We start from the raw sequence: 20,302 nt of genomic DNA on the forward strand, positions 1-20,302 counted from the left end.
TGCACGCGTTACATGCCCATGTTGAGCAGCTCACTGGGACCTGGTTACTAATAGTCACCCGCAAAGAAGCATGGGTTTGATGGAAGACGACATGGCGGCGTTTTAGTTCATAGTTCTCGAATGAAAGTCTGCGCTAAAATATAAGCCGTAATTAAAACGTGGTCGGGAGATTTTTAAAGGAAATATTCATTGAAAATATTTTTCATATGATGTCTTCAAATCCACAAAAAGTGCATCGCAAAAGACCTGCGGACTCGGAAGATATTGATGCAGATGACGGCGGCCATCGAACGCCGGAAGATTTCAAAATTAAGTCACTAGATGAGATTCTACAAGAGAAACGGAGGCGAATAGAAAAGGACGATACACCCGGAGAGGAACGAAATGGATCGCCAGAAGGAAAGTCTAGCCCTTTGGCTTCCGCTCGACGCGAATCGAGAACCTCCTCAAAGCAAGGGTCACCTCAAGCGCAGGGTTCTGGCAGCGAAATCATTTACCAGCTTAGTCCAGAACAACTAAGTTTATCTCCACGTGAGTAAATTTTTTAGTTATACGTATTAAAATAGTGCGTGATTTTTGCTCTTATAAAATGCAAACCAGTGCACTTTAGCACTGTAACTGCTTGATTACTGTGCAAACGTGTACACTGTAGGCAAGCTCAGATGTTATGCAGGTTTGTAGCTAAGAAAATAGTCTCCCGGCTAAGATTTTCATTGAGCTGGTCACCATTTTTTGTGAGAGAGCTGGAACAAAATTTCGTCCCCAATCTTTTGCAACACCTTGAATGCGGAGCTACTGCCGGGCTGCTGAGCTTCGTGGCTACAGAATGGCAGGCGCAGTACATGGAAAGAGAACATGTTAGACATGTGCTCAAAACAAGATTTTATTCCAATTACTTTACTTGTTATAGTGGCATCGATACTCAAGATAGTCAGGAGTTTATTCCAAACTTTTCATTTACATGTAGACAATTCGATATGGTTCAGATATCAAATGATTGTATGTGCGTAACCTAAAAACCACTTGTTGTCCATTACCGAGTGACCTACCCGCTAAACTCCAACTGGCGATCACCTCTTTCTCAGCTGGCAAATTTCGCCAGCAGCCGGCGCTTAGTGACAACCCTGGTTATGATACAGTACATGCCTTGGGCCATTCTATTTAACATCTGCTCCCTCCCCCCCCCCCCCCCCCCAGCCCCCATTGAGCTACTTAGAATTTTATCCCCTCAGGAAATTAAACTTTTTACGCCCCCCCCCCCCCCCCAAGAAAAGGAGATTAAAGTGCCGAGACATTTCTCCCTTCAGAGTTTGCTAAAAGGTCAAAGGCGCTGACACAATTGCCCCCTCAGAAACAGCCTTCAAAGACCCCCTTCCCCTCAGAGTTCCTAGTACTTCAATTGTGTGGGGAGGGGTGGGGGGTGGATTAAAAAAAAATAGAATGGCCCATTGCACAATTGTGGACAAACGTCCTGGGGACACTTATGTATTGTAACAAATTGTCTGTGCTTTACAACTGAAGTTTGAAAACAGTACTGCTATCCTTTTAAAACACGTTGCTGTTTGACCCCCTCTCCACCCAATACAGTGTTGAAAATTGGGAGTATTGAATAACCAGCATTTGTTGTTCCATGTAAAGAAAAACACTTGAAAACATTTTTTGAATTTGTTGTTTCCAGCATCATCTACAAGTGGAACTCCTAAGAAGTTAAAACCTCAATTATCTCATGAAGTTGGTCCTGCTGGCGTCCGAGTAAAGAAGGGAAGAAAGACTACCGAGGAAGAAGAAGGAGAGATTGTAAGTGATCAGTCAGATTCTGAGAGCAGAAGAGGTGAAAAACGATCAAGGAGGTATTCATCTATCAGCAATCCTGATTTAGAAGAGAAAACCAGTCCTGTTGAGTCGAAAGAAAAAGGTATTGATGATATTTAATTAGCGATGTCACTCAATAAATCTGGACTATTTGTGTAGGAGTAGGTGATAGTCTTTGTGATGTGTTCTTCGTCAAAATGCCAAATATCACTCTAGTGCATCACTGAGCAAAAGCAAAATATGTTCTGATCCTTCAAACCCTGATCCATTAGCTTGCTTCCCACAACAAACAAGGCATAGGCCTAGGTCCTTCATCAGCAGTGTAACCAGATTTATTTGAAGTAAAATTTTGTGGTGAAATGAGAAAGCGTTTTCACAGGCGAGCATGACAATTACAAACCCCGACAATCACATGGAAAAATCCAAAACCATAATACCTTGCAATGAAATACAGTGCTCAACTGTGTTAGTAATGCTAGACGCATGACAGAACAAAATGATTGGGCAAGCCAACCTCGATTCTTTAGGAAACAGAAAACAGAAGCCCATCACAGGTTTTTCTTAGAGGATAAGAACCTGTGATGGGTTTTGGTTAGTACACTGTGCATGTATCATTCCCACAAGGGAACGTACCTGACTGTATTTCATGTAATTCTGTCGTCATTTTAATAATTATTTGTGTAATTAGAGTTTTCATACAGGAATGGCCCACTGATGGTCCAAGTTTGAGCCCTTTCCATGGTCATTGTGTTCTGTCCTTGCACAAACCACTAATTACTCTTATAGTACCATCTAAGGGTAGTGGCAATACTCCAAGCCTCTTCATGCTGCAGAAATCAGAGTTGCACATGAGTGCCAAGAGCTATGAGCCACGTAGGCTTAAAAGGCCTTGCATATTTTCAGTCAAGGAAAGGTTATCTTGTTCATGTACTACCAAATTCTTAAAAGTGGCATGAAAAGAAATGTACAGTATAGGGGTCAGCAGAAAGAGTTGATATTTTGGTTTTGGAACTTAAAGGATTTTTTATGTACTGTGTAGGTGCCATGGCAACAAAGAAATCAGAAGAGTCTAGTGAAGAGGAGGACACAAATGAAGAACAAAGTGAAGATGATACAGAGACAGCAACTGCTACCAAAAAAGTAAGGAAAGAGGCAAAAGAAGAAACAGATGGGAAACAGGAAGAAAGTGTATCTGAATCTGGAAGTGGAAGTGAGGAAAGTAGCAGTGAAGAAGATGATGATGATGATGACGATGATGAAGAGGAAGTAGTGGAAAAGGAAAGTAAAGGTCAAATGAAACAGCAGAGAGAAACAGGAGTTAAAGCGAGTGGATCTAAAGAACTGCTTGCAAAGAATGAGGATGAAGAGGAGGATGAAGAAAGTTCAAGTGAAGAAGAAAGCAGTGAGGAAGATAGTGAGGAAGAAGAAAGCGAAAGCGACAGTTCAGAAGAAAGTGAACAAGAAGAAGTTAAGAAAGCAGTGTCGCAAAAGACTGAGCAAGTTGTTGAAAGTGCCAAGGTGGAGGAGTTTGAATCTGAGGATATTCATAAGGAGTTGCAACAACTCAAACGTCATAGATCAACTGACGAGAGGCACAAACAGAAAGTAAGGGCTGAGAGACATCACCATCAGGAAAGGGTTGAGAGGAGAAGAGGAGAGAGCTCCTTTGATGCCAGGAGCGACAAAGAACGTAAAACTTCTGACCAGGAGAAAGCTCATTTCAAATATCAAAATCTTGAGGAGAGAAGGCACTCTGAAGGCAAAAGCAAGAGTAGATTCTATGAAAGGGGCAGAACTGGGGATGTACAAAAGGAAAGTCGTGACAGACATAAGTCCCATGGCAAAGAAAGTAGCAAAACAAAATCTGAGAGACCAGGTACAAGGGTAAAACACTCTGAAGTCGAGGTTAATCGAGAAAAGAAGAGTTCAAGAAAGGATTCCGGAAAACATCAAAAGTCATCCCCTGATGAAACTGGAAAACTCGAAACTAAAAGCAAAGACCGGAAAGATCGCAGTGGGAGTAGGAGGAAAAGTACTACTTCTGAAAAAGGTGCAAAAGACAGCAGAGATGGTGGAGAAGATACATTGCCAAATAAACCAAGGAAGGATGAGGGAAAGTCTCTAATCTTAACTGCGCGTGAGAGAAGGCAGTTCACCAATGAAGTGGTTGACATAGAAAGCGAGGGTAGTAGTGTGGAAGATGATAAAGACGAAGCTCATTCCGATTCTGAAATGAAACAACTTTCTGATGGTGAGCAAGAGGAAGATGAGAAAGAAAAGAACGCTAAACTTCCTGCATACTACCCTGCTGTCCGTGGCTGTAGAAATGTTGAAGAGTTCCAGTGGTTGAACAGAATTGAAGAGGGAACTTATGGGGTCGTTTACAGAGCTAAAGACAAGAGAACAGGTTTGATTTATTTCAACATTAATGAAACTATGAAAATGTCTCTCTAGAAAGTAAGTAGCCTGCAAACCCAGATGTATTTCTGGCTGTTGCTTGTCTCTGCCAAAAATGATGTCTACAAACCTGAACAAGAGATCGATTTTAGTGACTTCAGCTGTTTTTAACCAATCACATTTCAACTTTGCCTATATCCAAAGAGGTACTCACAGAAATAGTGCGTGGAGGTCAGCTGTTATTAACCAATCACATTTCACCTTGCATATCCAAAGAGGTACTTGCAAAAATTGTACGTGGAGTTTGTGCAAACACAGTCACCAAAATCAGTCTCTTGTTCACATTCCCAGACATTATTTCTGGTGGAGACAAGCGACAGCCAGAAAATATGTCTGTGTTTACAGTCTAGAAAGTAAGTTGCAATAATCAATAAACTCAAATTGTAGCTACATGTTCCCAGTACCTCATAGATTTAAAATTAAAGGATTATTGATTTTGTTGATTTATTTTTACGTCCAGGTGATATAGTCGCATTAAAGAAACTAAAGATGGAGAGAGAGAAGGAGGGATTTCCAATCACATCTTTGCGTGAGATCAACACTCTTCTTAAAGCACAGCATCCCAACATTGTGACGGTTAGGGTAGGTGTACTGTGTTGTGCCCAAGCTGACAGACCTCGCAATACTCTGTACAATGTTCATGTGCCAAAAAAAAAATTATTACATATGTGTACTTGCCTGGTTGCTGTTTGCCAGCCAGCGCTGCAATGTTAAGCCTAATTTAGAGTTCCTGTTTTAGGCATTAGTATGCTAATGGAGTGTCTTGCATTGTTTTGCTTCCATAGGAGATAGTCGTAGGCAGCAACATGGATAAGATCTACATTGTAATGGACTATGTTGAACACGATCTTAAAGTTTTGATGGAGCACATGACACAAGGGTTTAGAATTGGTGAGATACAAACAGTGTAACATGCACTGAATATTGCTGGTAGAAGGGGAAGGAGTGGAACCATCTACAGTAGACAACAGTGTTAAAACCGTTTTACTTGTAAGTCAGACCTTACCTGTAGGCATTCCCCAATGAGGTATGCCCATGTGTGGTGTAGCTACCCTTATGACATCATATGGCCCTGCAAGCTGAAGTGCATTTGTATTCTCATCTAGATGATCACACTCCATGTGCTGCTGGAATTCCTGGTTTCAAACCAGTGACTGTTATCATTATACATGTATTAGTAAGGCTTGTAACCTGACTCAGTGATGATGCAGCATAAGTTATTATTTAAGGAATGGTGATCAGAAAATGAGTATGAGATTGAGTTTGAGTATGACATTTCAAACCTAGCCAGATGCTTAAGCATAGTGCTTTATGTTTCACACCAATCAGATATACATATATACATACATACATAAAGATCGCCACCTGTTCAACTTGTTGGTGACAGAGTGGACTAATAGATTTGGAAAGCCAATGCATTCATGTGTCACTGGACTGAAATTTGAAAGTCTTACTCACACTCAAATGAATCATTGTGTGGTCTAAAAATCCGAATTACCTACTGGTAGATAACCAGTTTGTAACAGATAGTACATGCAAAGGGTGGAATGTTCAGCATGTGATGAGCATGGCACAAAGAAAAATATGAACCCCTGACAGGATTTGAACCCATGACCTCCCAGATACTGGCGAGGCTCTGTAACCACTGAGCTACAGAGACTCGCAGTGAACAAGGCGATTTCCTACATTGTGTAAACTGTGTATGTGTGATACAAGTCTTGCATGTTTCATTGTTTTGTAGGTGAGATTAAAACACTGATGATCCAGCTTCTAAGAGCAGTGACACATCTTCATGACAACTGGATTCTACACAGGGATCTCAAGGCATCCAACTTACTTCTCAGTAACAAAGGAATTCTTAAGGTTAGTTGAGATTGAAAGACATTCATTTCAAGATTGTCCAAAAGAGAATTTAAAAAAATGAATCATTGCTTACGAATTTAGCAAGTGAGATTTCAACTGGTGTAAGTAGATAGTTGAGGCATTTTACATGTAGCATTTTATGATAGCATGTTAAATATGCAATGCATTAGGGACATTTTCAATAACTGTACTGAAGAGCTCAGTACAAAGCTTGCTCTGGTCATTTTTTCACTCAAACTCTCCTCTAGAACAGGCACTACATGTATTCAATTATAGTGAAAAATTGAATTTTTTTTCCCTATCTGTGGTGTAGTCAAAAAATTATACTGCAATCATTATTGTACCTCTAATGTGTTTTGATCTTGTTGATTTTACTGTAGGTTGGTGATTTTGGACTTGCAAGGGAGTACGGCTCTCCACTTAAAAACTACACTCCTATCGTTGTGACACTGTGGTACAGAGCCCCTGAGCTGTTGCTAGGCACCAAGGTATGCTTTTGTGATGTTAAGCAGCTGTGCTACAGTGCCTACAGGTACATGTAATACTGACAGCACTATGTAGAAATGCAAGGAGACAAGCTGAACCAAATCCAGGTTAGTGATTTGCCAACTGAGCAGACAAGATTGAGCCATACTGCACACTCGGCGCTACAAGCTGAATCCTGTACTCCACTTTAACATTATATTATATTTATATGTCATATTATAATAACATGTCAAATTTTTCCCGAATTTTTGATTGGTTCTTACTTATGATCTGTTGGAGGATAGATGCATAGATGACATCATAAACAATAATATTATTTTTTGTTTTGATAAAACAAATACATGTAGATTCCATGGTGCCAGGTGTCTCTTCAGTAGTACATGTAGATCACAGTTCTAAGCTATCAAAATGTGATAAAAACATCAGTGACACGTTCACCTAACAGCTTGTGTGCCACTTTTTATGCAAGGTAACATGGAATCTATTTGTTAAAATGAATGTGTTAGCTGGGGAGAATGATAACAGGCAGTGTCATTTTCTTTCAGGAGTACTCCACGCCTATTGACCTGTGGTCAGTTGGGTGTATATTTGCCGAGCTGTTGACCATGAAGCCGCTGTTTCCTGGGAAGTCAGAAATAGACCAGATCAACAGAATATTCAAAGTAAGACTCTTCATATGACACTTAACAATACAGCTGTACTCTGATAAACTTGTGTATTCAAGGCCAGGACAAGGTGGTCATGACATTTGACTTCAACTTTTGACGTCAACGATCCCACAGTTACCTTTATATTTTATAAGAGGCCTGGCAGACACTGGGCAAACATAATTTTGCTCAGCTACTTTTTAGAGTCATAGTTGTTCACTGCCTGATTGTGTGCCTACTTAAATTATTTCAATCTTTGTTTCCTGTGAGCCCAAGCTTAGTGTACTTGTTTTCTTGATATAAAAGCAGAAGAACAAAATTTGAGAGAATTATTTGGTTTGTTGCTTCAGGATCTTGGCACACCCAGTGACAAGATTTGGCCAGGGCCTCCTTCATATTCGGAGCTGCCAGCAGTTAAGAAGGTAAACTGTTTGATCCTTTTGTCATTGCGAAGTCCTTTTCATTTTAACTAACCTTACGGATTCTTTAGTGCTAAGGAGCTAGTTGAGGGTTCAGGTCCGCGAGTGATACCCAAACAAGTCAGTCTGCCAAAAATTAGGTCGATTCTGCAAAAAATAAAAATCGGCCCAAAAAGCTATAATTATACGCCCTTTTTGTACGAAAGCCTTCAATTGTCATACAGATGGTCGTCTGTTAGAGATTGAATTGCAGTGAATTATTACATGCAAATTAAATAAAATTCATGCATGCCTAAAAGACGAGTTTACATACATGTTGATGTAGTATAACAGTTGAAAGATCTTTGAAGGTACTGTGGTGCTCACAACATTCCTTGCGTGACAGTTCTAGAACATTCTTGCGTTACCATAAGACTTTTAGGTCTTAGAGGGGGATTTAGCAATACCCTCAATTGTAAACACGTGCCCTTGTTGAGAAAGCCGTTGTTGTTCGAGTGCTGAGTTGTTAGCAGAATAAACGGAGTTTAGTTGTTATTAGTGTTCGTCTGTCTTGAACGCTAAAGTACAGTGGAACCCCATTAATGCGGTCACCAACGAGCCATAACAATCTGGCCATATTAACGGGGTGGTCATATTAAAGATAAAATGACGGACTGAGCTTTTGTTTGAGCCACAATAAAGTGGCCGTATTAATGGGGTGGCCATAACGTGGGGTTCCACTGTAATAACAAGGCATCATACAAGACATACAAAGTTCCTCTAAACTCAAATGTCTATGCATCACTTCTTTTAGATGACATTTACTGACTATCCCTACAACAACTTGAGGAACAAGTTTGGCGCTCATTTGACAGACAAAGGTTTTGATTTGTTAAACAGGTGAGTCTTAGTCATACGTGTTTAAGTCTATTAGAGAACTTGCTTGCAGTGTATTTCCATGCACGATGTTAGTCAGATTTTGAATTAATATCTGTATATTTTCATTTTTCAGGTTCCTGACTTACGATCCCACCAGGAGGATAACTGCTGAGAAAGCTCTAGAGCATGAATATTTCTCTGTAAGTGTGCTTGTAAACCCAGTACCAGTACAAATCCATGGAGGACAACATCGTTACATGTACCTGCCTTTGTATGGAAGGTGGGGCCATGTATGATGGGGGTTCAGATTAAAAAGAGAAAACATCACTGAAAAATACTGAAGGGCATCAAGCCTTCATATTGAAAATGAAGAGGCTTGATTCAGGGGCTTCAGGAAGTTTAGAGTTCAGCTGTCCACTAAAGGGAAGATGGCAGTCTCTTTGACTGGATTGGTCTTTAAACTTAAACGTTTGTATATATTCCATCCCATCTTAGGAGTCGCCTCAACCAGTTGACCCCTCCATGTTTCCCACGTGGCCTGCCAAAAGTGAGATGGCAAAGAGACCCAAGAAAAAGGACGTCGAACACAGTCCCCAAGCCCCGCAGGGTGGGGCTATGTTTGCAAAGCTGGTGAGTGTGTTGAGACGGGAGAGTTTTGTAAAAGCTGGATCAGTTGCACTTTTAATCAAACCAGTCTTGTATTTTGTCGTATTTTTATTCAATCGTTGAATGCGCAGATAGAATCGCGAGAGAACTGGACGCCAGCGCAAAACGAGAGACTTAACGGGGTAGGGGTGGGGACCGAATTCATCGTTTGGCTCACTTCGCTCACCTCCCCGCCCCTACACCCTCGTCCTTCGCGCTCGCGATAGCTTCGCTTGTTTTTTGTCTTTCGCGTACGTTGAATAATAGAGTGGCTGTGAACAACCTAGGTTGATTGTAATTAACTTTTGATTGAATATGAGAATTGGCCCTCATTGTTAGTTTTCAATTAAATTTTTACTTAATCCTGCAGATAATCTTTCTTCAATTTTTTTCAATCTCTCAAGAACGGTCATATTTCGTGCTTTCTTGTGGGGTGGGAGTAAGTAGGGATGGAAGATTTGGTTTTCCCCGGACAGTAGGTGGTAATAAAACTGTTGGTTAGCAACATGAAAAAGCCTTGATGCCAAGCTTCTTTTTTGAAGAATCATGTAGAAATAATTAAAGAACTAGGAAACCTTCTAATGTTTTTGCAGTCTATAATTGCCCGGCTGCTAAGTAGAGTTACTTGTAACCAATATTTTATCTACTGTGATCTGTTTTGACAGGCGGATGAAGGCGACAGTGGAAATGGCAGCCAAGGTTTCCGCATGCCAACTTCCAAAAAGGGTTCTGCTGCCGTTGCAGGATTCACTCTAAAATTTTAGACATCTGTGCACGGGGACGAAGAAAACTATCTCTGTATATTTGACTGTATATAGCATCCTTTGTGAAGAAAAAAAAAGTTGACTGTATTTCTAGTTTGTAGCTGTGTGTTCTTTCTTTTCTGGAGTTGGATTACAGTACATGTACTTACAGTGCGACTACTCGAACTTGGCCAGAAAGAGAAAAGAAAAGAGTTAACCAATTGGAACGTTACTTGAGAATTTTTCAAATAAACCAATAACCAATGACATTGAACAATACGAACAATATATCTTAACAAAATTGAAAACCCAACAAAGTGCGAGGTGTTGCGAACCTCTGAGAAAACTTTGCTATTTGTTGATTGCCCAGAACATTCGCTAGCTGTGTTCTACAAAACTACTGTACAAAAGTATCCAGCGCTCAAAATGGAGAAGCAGATTGCAGGAAAATGAAATTAAAATTTTAATATATTTTACCCAACGCCAACTGAATCACTCCTAGCCTGTGAACGCAGACGCCTTTCCAGCTGTTACTTGCCTTCGCCTAAAATAACGGAGACAAGCAACAGCCAGGATTCCGTCTGGCTAAACCACCTCCTCCCTACAGTAAATACATTTTGAGCCTCGTTATTTCAAACTTTCGAGGGAAAGGTGAAATAGTTCAAGACCAATAGTAAATGACAAAAAAAAAAAAAGGAAGTAAATCCATAACCGTGTTAAAGATAGCTAGGATCACCTGTTGTTCTGCAAGGTATATAGAGGGTCCAAAAATGGTGGCGGGATGCGGGTTGGCACAAAGTTTCATGGCGGGATACGGGACAAAAATACTTCGGTGGAAGTCGCCCCCCCCCCCCCCCCGCCCCCACCCCCTTATTTTGGGTAAAATAAGAAGAAATCACAGAAGGCAGAAAAGCCGGCAGGGTAAGCAAAACAAAACCGAGGAGAGGAGGATCGAGGACTGACAGTCGGACCGTCTGAGAATCAGGCTACTCACAAAGAAGCCCTCTTGCTTGCGAAAATGCGAATGTTTGACATTTTATTCTGCTAATTTTTCTTGGTCTTCTTGCGCAAGACATTGACCGCGAGAGAAAACAATATTCGTGACGTGTTCACTTTATTTGAACAAAAGTTCCACATTTTTCCGTGCTGCGCTTCACGACCCTTGGTCAGGTGACCCACGATTACAATCTCAGCCAATCAGACATCAGTACCGGCTACAGTTAGGGTTTTACTTGTGCAGAAACGTCCCCGCTCTTTGCACTGTGTCTGCGAACGTGGCAGAAGAACCTTGTCGACCTAACCAGGTGAATTCTCAATCTTACAATCCCGTCTCCGTTCAAACCTGCTTACGCGTTGTTGCTTTTCCTCCTATAATGTGACTTTAATCGAATTATCCTGAATTACTTGTTCCTTTTCACAGGAAAGCGCCAGAGAAACTGACTCAAGATGGTGAAGATCGGAATAAATGGGTGAGTCGATTTCGAAACAGTTATATTCTGTGTTCGCTCTTTCGATTCTCTCGCTCTGTCAGCCTGTTCCTGGCAGCATAGATAACGTTTCTGTGTTGTTCTGATAGATTTGGAAGAATCGGACGACTCGTTATGCGGGCCTCGCTCGAGCACCAGGAGGTTGAAGTTGTGGCTGTGAACGATCCCTTTATTGATCTCGAATACATGGTGAGTAATATTCCACTAGTTTGCGTGTATTTAAACATATGCAATACAAAATCGTTTATTTCCAGCGGTAAATTATGCAGCTGGTTTGCTTGCAAATATCGCATCGTTGTTGCGGTTTTTCCAAAGAACAACTTCTATTGTGTTAAAACTCTTCCAGTCATTTGCTTTGACTTCGATATTGAACTAGATAGAAACAAACATAAGCTTAATTTATTTGCTCCTTAAAAAATACTTGATCTCTGCATGCTGATTTTACGGCTAAAACGTTTTAATTGCGTTGTGGCTAGCTGAGATGGGCCAGCCTTCATTGAGCTGACAAACATTGTACAGTAGTTTTTCCCCTGCACTTAGTAATAAATATCAAATATTGCCACATAGTCGTAATCACACCATTAGTTTGGCAGTGATCTTTGGCCAAGGTTGCTCTTTCAGACAAGTTTGCCAACATTGGGTCGATTTATCAACTTATGCATCAATCATTTGAATGACCAGTGCCTTCAGGTGCGACTGAGCACTTTTCCAAGACAACAAGCCCGTTTAATTAGCCTACTTTGCAGGATTTAACAACCTACATTCCAACGCACCGCATAACCCCAGGCATGTTATGCATTTCTGATTAACCATTTTATTTTTCTCTGAGAATCACAATTTTCCGTTTTGTAGCAAAGGTTCACAAATTTTTCAATTCATATTCATCATGGCAACTGGTGTCTGGTATCGGTCTTTTTTATCACTGATGCAGGCATCTCCTAACTTCCCCAGCTACATGTATCTTTACTCTTGTCCAGTGTATTAGAACGTGTGGTGTTGGGAAGGGAGTTGGTAGTGAGGTGCATTTAATCCTCCCCTTCTTACTAAGCTTACTTGCTTGGTTACTTACTTACATGTACTTACCCACCTTGCCTCCCTCCTACCAGTTGACTTTTTCTGATTGTACAAGCACAATCAATCTGTTGCACTGTATAAACTTTTTGACAGCAGTCCCTTTTTGGCAAAATGTGCTTAGAAATGTCAGTTCTATATAGCCCTAGTTTGATGGGACAGTCTCTTTTGTAGCTTGAAATTTTTTCCATATAAACAATTGATGGACAAAACAAAATTAGCGGAAAAACAAAACGTTTGGTGTTAAATCCTACTGGCCCTTTGGGTGTGTGCTTATTTTTAAACTTGGAATGTATTATTTTACAAGTTGTAGTGGTGGAATGATTTCACTCCATCACTCCTTCACTCCTTCACTTCCCTTGAGACATTTGGAAACCTGGGGGGGGACTCCAATATGAAAAGGCAAGGGGTGCTCATCAGAAAATATGAATTTAACTCCTAAGGGAGACTAATGTGGACGTTGCTTGAGCTTCATTAGAACCCCAAAAGATATCACTTAAAATGGAAGAGGTTTGATCACTAGCCACTGTTCAAGAAAGGATCCCGCGCGCACTTGTAGACCCGACTCACGTACTCGAGAGATCAGCGGAAACAGAAATTAAATGAGAGCATTTCTGTTATTATTATTTCCTTGAGTGCACCCTAAAGGATACTTTGACAGCTAAAAATGGTGATGTTTCGTCATCAGAACCCTAAGCGAGACCAGAATCCTTGATTTGTACCCAAGACAATGAGCATCCCTGACCTTTTCATATGTAGGAGTCCCCCCGTGTTTCGAGCATCAGCTGTCTAAGGCCGTTTATAGTTGCTTGCAGCGTGTCAAGTTAGTTATTTTTGAGAGGTAGAAGGTAGAATGAATTTTTCATTGTAAGGAAAATACTTATGGTTCTTCCTTAGCGATTCACTTCAGGGAAAATCTTTGTGGTTTTTCGTTGACAAGCCTATGTGATAGCGTGAGTTCGAAAGCAATCGATATAAACAAATGATTTAAGGCTCCAGGCAATTTTTTTAACACAAGAAATGGAATGACAAACGCTACCTTTCGGTAAAAGGTTTCTTGACAGAAAACGAAAAAACAATGAAGGAGAAAAGGAAAAATAAGCAGCAGTCACCACTAGGATTGAACTCCAATGTCTTGCATGGCAAACCAGCACTTATCACACTGTGCTAACTGTACATCAGTTACCAGAATGCTTAAAATAATATTAATTAGTTATTTATGTACCGCAGGCTCAAGTGTTTGGCTCAGTCTATACCTCACTTTTGACCAAACAAAATGATCTTGCCGTTTTGGACTACAACACAAGGAAGACATGTACAGATACATGCAATGTAAAACATGTAGGCAGGCCTGAGTAACAAACAGTTTCTTAATGTTGAACTTTTTCCCTTTGCAAATATCACAACACTCCCCTGACTGGAAAAAGGCTTTATGGGCTTGTTCGAAAGCTAGACTGCCTTCGCATCACAAGTAGTTCCTTAATGAGCAATGCCTCATAACACCCTTTCATAATTTATTTTCCAAGTTCAGTGGCTCAGAGCCACTTAGATTGGTTTTCTATATAACATGAAGCCATTAGCATTACATGTACTTGCTAGGACAGTTCAGGACCAACAACGGAATTCTTTCAACAAACAGGTTTACATGTTCAAGTTTGACTCAACCCATGGAAGATTCAAGGGAGAAGTGAACTCGGTGAATGGCAAACTGGTTATCAACGGCAAGGAAATCTCTGTTTATGCACTTAAAAACCCAGCTGAAATCCCATGGGGTAGTGATGGTGCAGAATATGTGGTAGAGTCAACTGGCGTTTTCACCACTACAGAAAAGGCGAGTGCACACTTGACAGGGGGTGCCAAGAGGGTGATTATCTCTGCCCCTTCTGCTGATGCCCCCATGTTTGTGATGGGAGTGAATGAGGATAAGTACAACAAGTCAATGAAAGTTATAAGGTTTGTAGATGGCTGGATTATGTTATTCTTTGTATATTACCAAGTTACAATTTACGTTGGCCAGGCCTTTCCTTTTGATTGTTGGAGGTTTTTGTTGTGTAATGGTTAGCGTACTGGACTCTGGTTTGAGTCGTGGTTGGAGTCATCTTGTGTTCTTGGGCAAGACACTGTAACTCTCACAGTGCTTCTCTACGCCCAGGTGTACAAATATGTGCTGCCAAATTTAATACTGAGCTCAACCTTGTAATGGACAAGCATCTAAGGAAGGAGAAGAAATTCTCCTGGTTCCTTCATGATATAAAAGCTGGGAGTAAATGCCAGCCTGCAGAGTTCTAAGCTCAAGTAATGCAGAGATCCTCTTTTGGCAACCTCCTTCTGTAAAATGGTTGCCACTAAACCAAACTTACCGGTAGTTGCAAAAATCTTAAATAAGTGTTTTTATACAAAGATACCACTGACCATGACAAGCACTCATTGAAATCGTTGAAACAAATTTTCCAACGCTATTAGCTTTTGTTGGCAACTTTTTTTGTTGAACAGTTTTGAAATGCTGTTCAGGAAAGTATATAAAAGTAAAAATAAACAGAAAGAAGACAAACAGGCAGAAATTGTGGTTGAATTCATTTGGCTTAGTGATTATACATGTACTTCTAAAAACCTTGTTGATAAACTTACTACATCTTACCTTAGGACAGAAAAAGGGATTGAGTCGATACAAATGAGCTACACTGTAAATGTACTTTTCGTTGTATTCTGTCTTGTAGCAATGCATCTTGTACAACCAACTGCCTGGCTCCTGTGGCTAAAGTCTTGAATGACAATTTTGGAATCGAGGAAGGACTTATGACTACAATCCATGCCGTTACTGCTACACAGAAGACTGTAGATGGACCAAGTGGCAAGGTAAGAATCAGTGTAGCCTTTTACACACAGCAGCAGAAAGGTTGTATGGGTTATAGGGTTTAATGTGGCTAAATATGTAATCTAGGCAAAGTTTGAGTCAAGCCAGTGTTGACTAGTGGTCTCTCCTGGTGATCTTGCTCGCTGGGGTCTCATATGGGCCTCTACAGGGCTACGTGTTTTGTTTACCAGCTATGTGAGAATGTGCAGTTTGTCTTGAGTGCCGTTTGTGCCTGTGAGTGCTTTTGCTCCGTCACCTCCCTCCCTTTTGTGGTGTCTCTGATGGTGCCTGGTGGTCCCCGTCCTCATGGTTGCCGTGGATACCTGCATGCTCTGCTTGAGGCTCATATCTTGGCTCCACCATCCCTAAGGCACCTTTCCCAAGCTCAGTAATTGGTGATGAGTTTAATTGGTTGAAAGGGGCCAAGTGAGGCCACAATTGGTGCAATTACTACAAAGTTACATGTACTCTACTGCTGTTTCGCTTGCTTGTCTCTCCAGAAATGGCGTGATGGCCGTGGAGCTTACCAAAATGTGATACCAGCCTCTACCGGAGCAGCCAAGGCTGTTGGTAAAGTCATCCCAGAACTGAATGGCAAGTTGACTGGTATGGCATTTCGTGTGCCTGTACCTGATGTGTCTGTTGTGGACCTTACATGTCGATTGAAGAAGGGAGTAAGTCAATAAATGGTTTTAATTTTAGATAACCTTTTCAAACCCCAACCCTCCCTGCTCTCCCACATCTCAATGCATTCTCTACTCTCTCTAACTTAGATTCTCCTCTCTCTTGCTCTCTATTTCTCTTGCTCACTTTTTACAACTCCTCCCCTTGCTGCTTACCTTGTTTACTCTCTTTAAATTGTAGATCGACATTTATAAAAACAAATTATTGTCATTGGATTCTTTCTAGTGCAGATTAAGAAATAATTCTAGTGCTACAGTTTATTGCTTACTTCTAGGTTACTCCTACCCATGTAGATATTATTAATTGATATTGTCAATACTGTTATTAAATTTGTTGGGTGGCGATTTTATACTTGTTATGTGACATAACAAGTATATTCATTTCATTTCAGAAGTAATAAATTAAGATGGTCACATTGTTTCTTTCATGGTTGTTTTCTATTTAGCAAAAAGTATGGTTCAAAATTTGAAAACAACTGTTCCAAGACAATGTTTTCTGTAAGCACCGGCAACCAGCAATTTCTGTCTACTAGTCCTTAGGGACTGGTCAAAAAGTATAGGGGGGAGTTGTTGGGTGGGGGGGGGGGACAGAGCATTTGGAAATCTAGTGGATAGAAAACACATGACCCACCCCTTCAATTTGCCACTGAGTGACCCCCCTAAATAAAGGTTGGAAATTACATGACCCACCCCCTATTAAACATGACATTTTTGGTTGCATAATCCAACAGAATTGCATCTTGTGTATGAACTTGTTGTGTTATTGATGTTTCAGATTTATTTCTTAACAAATTATAATACAAAAGCATCTAAAAATGATATTGTTCCCTTTAGTCTTGCAAATTTAAGTCATGACCATAAATTCTACAAAAACTTGACAGTAAAGCTTGTACACTCAGCCTGTTGGCTAATCTCGACATAAATATGATTTTTCGTGACATAAAAAAGTAAAGGTGGACCTATCTTTAAGTTATCTTTTCAGGCTGGAAATCATTTTAATTTTAACTCAAGACTTAGAAATAAAGTAAACATTGCAAAAAGTGAAAGTTACTTGGCTTGGCTTATCAAGATCAGCAGTTTGTTATATTCATGTAAGACTACATGATATTGTCCACTTAAAATACCTTTTTTTCTTGTGGCAACAAAAATTTCATGATTGATTTCTAGTCATGAGTTCAGTAAAGTATATTTCTAAAGATAATATTATGTTGACTTTGGCATTAAATAAATTGCTTATTTTGCATCATACAAGTATAAAAACCCAAAGAACAGATTCGTCTTTTTAGGGGTTTGGGAGGCTCTTCAGGTGCTAAGTGCCACCCTTGAAAACAATTTTCATGTACTTCAAATATTTGGAAGAATCTCATCAAGGTTATTGTTGCTTTAGTTTATGTCCCCTGTCAACAACAAAACTACAGATACAACAAAGCTCAACCACAAAGTTAAACTGCAGTTATTAGTTTACGTTTGCCTTTGTTTATAGGCAACCTATGATGAAATCAAAGCAGTTATGAAGAAAACGTCTGAAAGCCCAAGTCAGAGCAGATACCTGGGATATACAGAGGAAGAGGTTGTATCAAGTGATTTCATTGGAGACACTCACTCCAGCATTTTTGATGCCAAAGCTGGAATTTCTCTTAGTCCAACCTTCGTCAAGATTGTTGCATGGTAAGGCTTTGTTGTGTTGGAATGATGTCTCTCTTTGTACTTGGGTAGGATAGAGTCAAAAACATTACAAGATTTCTGTAAGCGACTGTGCTAGTCAAAACTTGGGTTGAAATATGACTTTTAATGAGTTTAGATTGATTATTATGGTCATCTGTATGGTCAATAATGGCCTCATGGTTAACGCGCTCAACTCCGGATTGAGTAGTCGGGTTTGAGCCCTGATCTTGGGACATTGCTGCTGTGTTCCTGGACTGACTATCTGAACTGATCAAGCAAACGTTTAAATAAGCACTTTTCCTAATACTTTAACTTACAAAAAGGCTAATAATCACGAAATAAGTACATGTAGATATTTTTTGACAAACAGGTTCATAGCTGTATGTCATGCACTGCCATAACTCTGAAATTCAAAGTGTGCCTGTTTTCAGACAAAGCAAGCTATTGAGCTGAAAAGTTGTTAACAGATATAAATTTAGCCCTCTTTTGACTGAGTGTGAGTGTGAGTGTCATCTAAGGAGGGAATGACGACACCATCAAACCTTGAAGGACACGAAAGTGTCATGGAAGTGTTTGTATTCATACTGTCTGACCCTCGTTGTCCAAACTCGGCACTAGCAGGCATGATGATATAATTATAAAGGTAGTGTTCCAAATTTTCACTTAATCATTACTCATTGTGTTTTACAGGTATGACAATGAGTATGGCTACAGTCACCGAGTGGTGGACTTGATCAAATATGTTGCTTCCAAAGAGTAAAAGCACTGATGAAGAACCTACAGCTTTATCATCTTTTTCGGCCTTGCTAAAATCAATTTGGTGGATAACCTCAAATGGCAGAATCGTAACACCTTGATTTCTAGAAAACCTGAATTGATTTTAGCTTGGTGGAAATGCGATATTTGCCTCCAGTAGGTCTTTTTGTTGTACCGAACCTGATTGTTTGTGGTGTTTGCATGTCTAACGTAATTTCGTAAAATGCTTAGGGAAGAAAGCTAGAAAATGATCTGAAGTCACCTGTTGTGTGATGTGTCAATTCTGTGTCAAGCTGTGGCAAGTCTAATTTTATTGGTTGCCATGGTTAACTAAGTGATTATTAAACCTTCCTGTCTTCCTGACTTGTGAAGTATGTTGTTCTTGTTATGGTTGGTTGTACTAAAAGTAAGATGATTTGACTGCAACACGCAAAACCTAATTTCCTTTCTCCGTTTTTTAATCTCGTCTTAAACCCTTTCACCACATGGGAGTATAGGTCCTAAAGGAAGTCTCTCCATCCCTCTCTGTCTTGTGAATGTCTTTCCAGCTGTTGCTAGTTGAAGTCTGCAACTCTTGTCTCCTCCCACTCTATTGACCATTACCATTTTGTAATCTGAGTAGGTTTTAAATCCCAGTGTCTCTAATAAAACATACTTAAGTCATATTCTCAGTATAGGGCTGGAGTTAGTTTGCAACTGAGGCTAATGTGGGGAGTCCTATCAAATGCTAATGACATTGATCTCTTTTTAAGATATTCTTTCGCATGAGCCTCCATTGCAAGCTAGTTCCAGTCCAATGTCGAGAATACAAAATAATTGATTGTATTGGAAAATCTTGACCTCGGTCGTGTGTACAGACCTCATTGCGTTCGGTCTGTACTCACGACCTCGGTCAAGATTCTCCCATACAGACCTCCTGCTCGGTTAATAAGAGCTAATTACAGGGGTGGGGCTGGGAGTGGGAACCATTTCTACTCCTGACATCCTAATGTCAAAATGGCTTGGGGAAAGTTCCTCCAAGAGTTTTGCTTTTCCTTTCATTTAACAGTCACCCCTCCACCCAGAAACACATCCTGTGGGCCCTGAATAAGCTACTGAAAAGCAAAGGAAATCTGAAGGTTTGGGGAATGTTAAGCCAAATGGCAGCAGTATGGTGGCCATCTCTACACAGTGGCAGCAGGCAATTCATTTCAATTCAATTTTAATTTAAACTCTCACAAACAAATTTTATAATGGTGTCAGAAAATAATAGAATACATAACAAGTTACATATCGAAGATGATAAATAGCATTGAGGAAATAATTTACAATTGTGATTAAAAAAATAAAGTGTTAAAGAGAAAAAGAAAAGAAGATAAAGGAAGACAAACAGTTCTAATACAAGGTTGATTCTGTGGAGTTTGGGACACCTAAATAGTGTGTGGAACTAATCGAGTAGGTGCCCCAAAGTAACTAAATTTGGCAGAAGGAATACAGTGTTACACAAACAATTTAGGTTAAAAGTATTTCTTTAAGATCTAACTAGTAAAATTAATGACATTTCAACTTAAGAATTATTATTATATCTCTTAGTACGCGCGCTGTGATTGGTCAATTTAGCGGTCCGTACTCTCCTGTACGGCCCGCTAAAATTTAAAGTTGGTTTTGTTTCAAAACTGTTTTGTGATTTATCGCCAAGTGTTCATAACTTTTATAGCAAGTAAAAAAATTAAAACTTTCTTTTACTCTAAATTGTGTATTAAAGTGTGCTAACGACTTAAGAACGATTTCAAATTGACTCGTTTTGCTTTCGAGGTGTGTCAGAAATTTGAAGCCGTTTCGCGTGAATAGAAATCGTTCCTAAGAATGATACCGGG

General features: G+C 40.0%; 2 protein-coding genes across 2 annotated transcripts; both read left to right on the forward strand.

Moving 5' to 3' along the window:
• The first annotated feature begins 80 nt into the window (after positions 1-80).
• Positions 81-10,587, forward strand: LOC145482063 (uncharacterized). Its single transcript, XM_081460645.1, has 13 exons — positions 81-531; positions 1,679-1,915; positions 2,852-4,219; positions 4,730-4,851; positions 5,055-5,160; positions 6,011-6,132; positions 6,513-6,620; positions 7,164-7,280; positions 7,616-7,687; positions 8,478-8,563; positions 8,676-8,742; positions 9,038-9,172; positions 9,853-10,587. The coding sequence occupies exons 1-13, from the start codon at positions 207-209 to the stop codon at positions 9,949-9,951; spliced, it is 2,964 nt and encodes a 987-aa protein (XP_081316771.1). The 5' UTR covers positions 81-206; the 3' UTR covers positions 9,952-10,587.
• Positions 10,588-11,140: 553 nt separating this feature from the next.
• Positions 11,141-18,817, forward strand: LOC145482064 (glyceraldehyde-3-phosphate dehydrogenase-like). Its single transcript, XM_081460646.1, has 8 exons — positions 11,141-11,234; positions 11,351-11,399; positions 11,507-11,606; positions 14,128-14,441; positions 15,206-15,344; positions 15,843-16,016; positions 17,509-17,693; positions 18,381-18,817. Exons 2-8 carry the CDS (start codon positions 11,377-11,379, stop codon positions 18,448-18,450), a joined length of 1,005 nt encoding a protein of 334 aa, XP_081316772.1. The 5' UTR covers positions 11,141-11,234; positions 11,351-11,376; the 3' UTR covers positions 18,451-18,817.
• Positions 18,818-20,302: the final 1,485 nt, after the last annotated feature.

The sequence above is a fragment of the Orbicella franksi genome, chromosome 3 (genome assembly GCF_964199315.1).
Source record: "Orbicella franksi chromosome 3, jaOrbFran1.1, whole genome shotgun sequence".
NCBI classification, from domain to species: domain Eukaryota; kingdom Metazoa; phylum Cnidaria; class Anthozoa; order Scleractinia; family Merulinidae; genus Orbicella; species Orbicella franksi.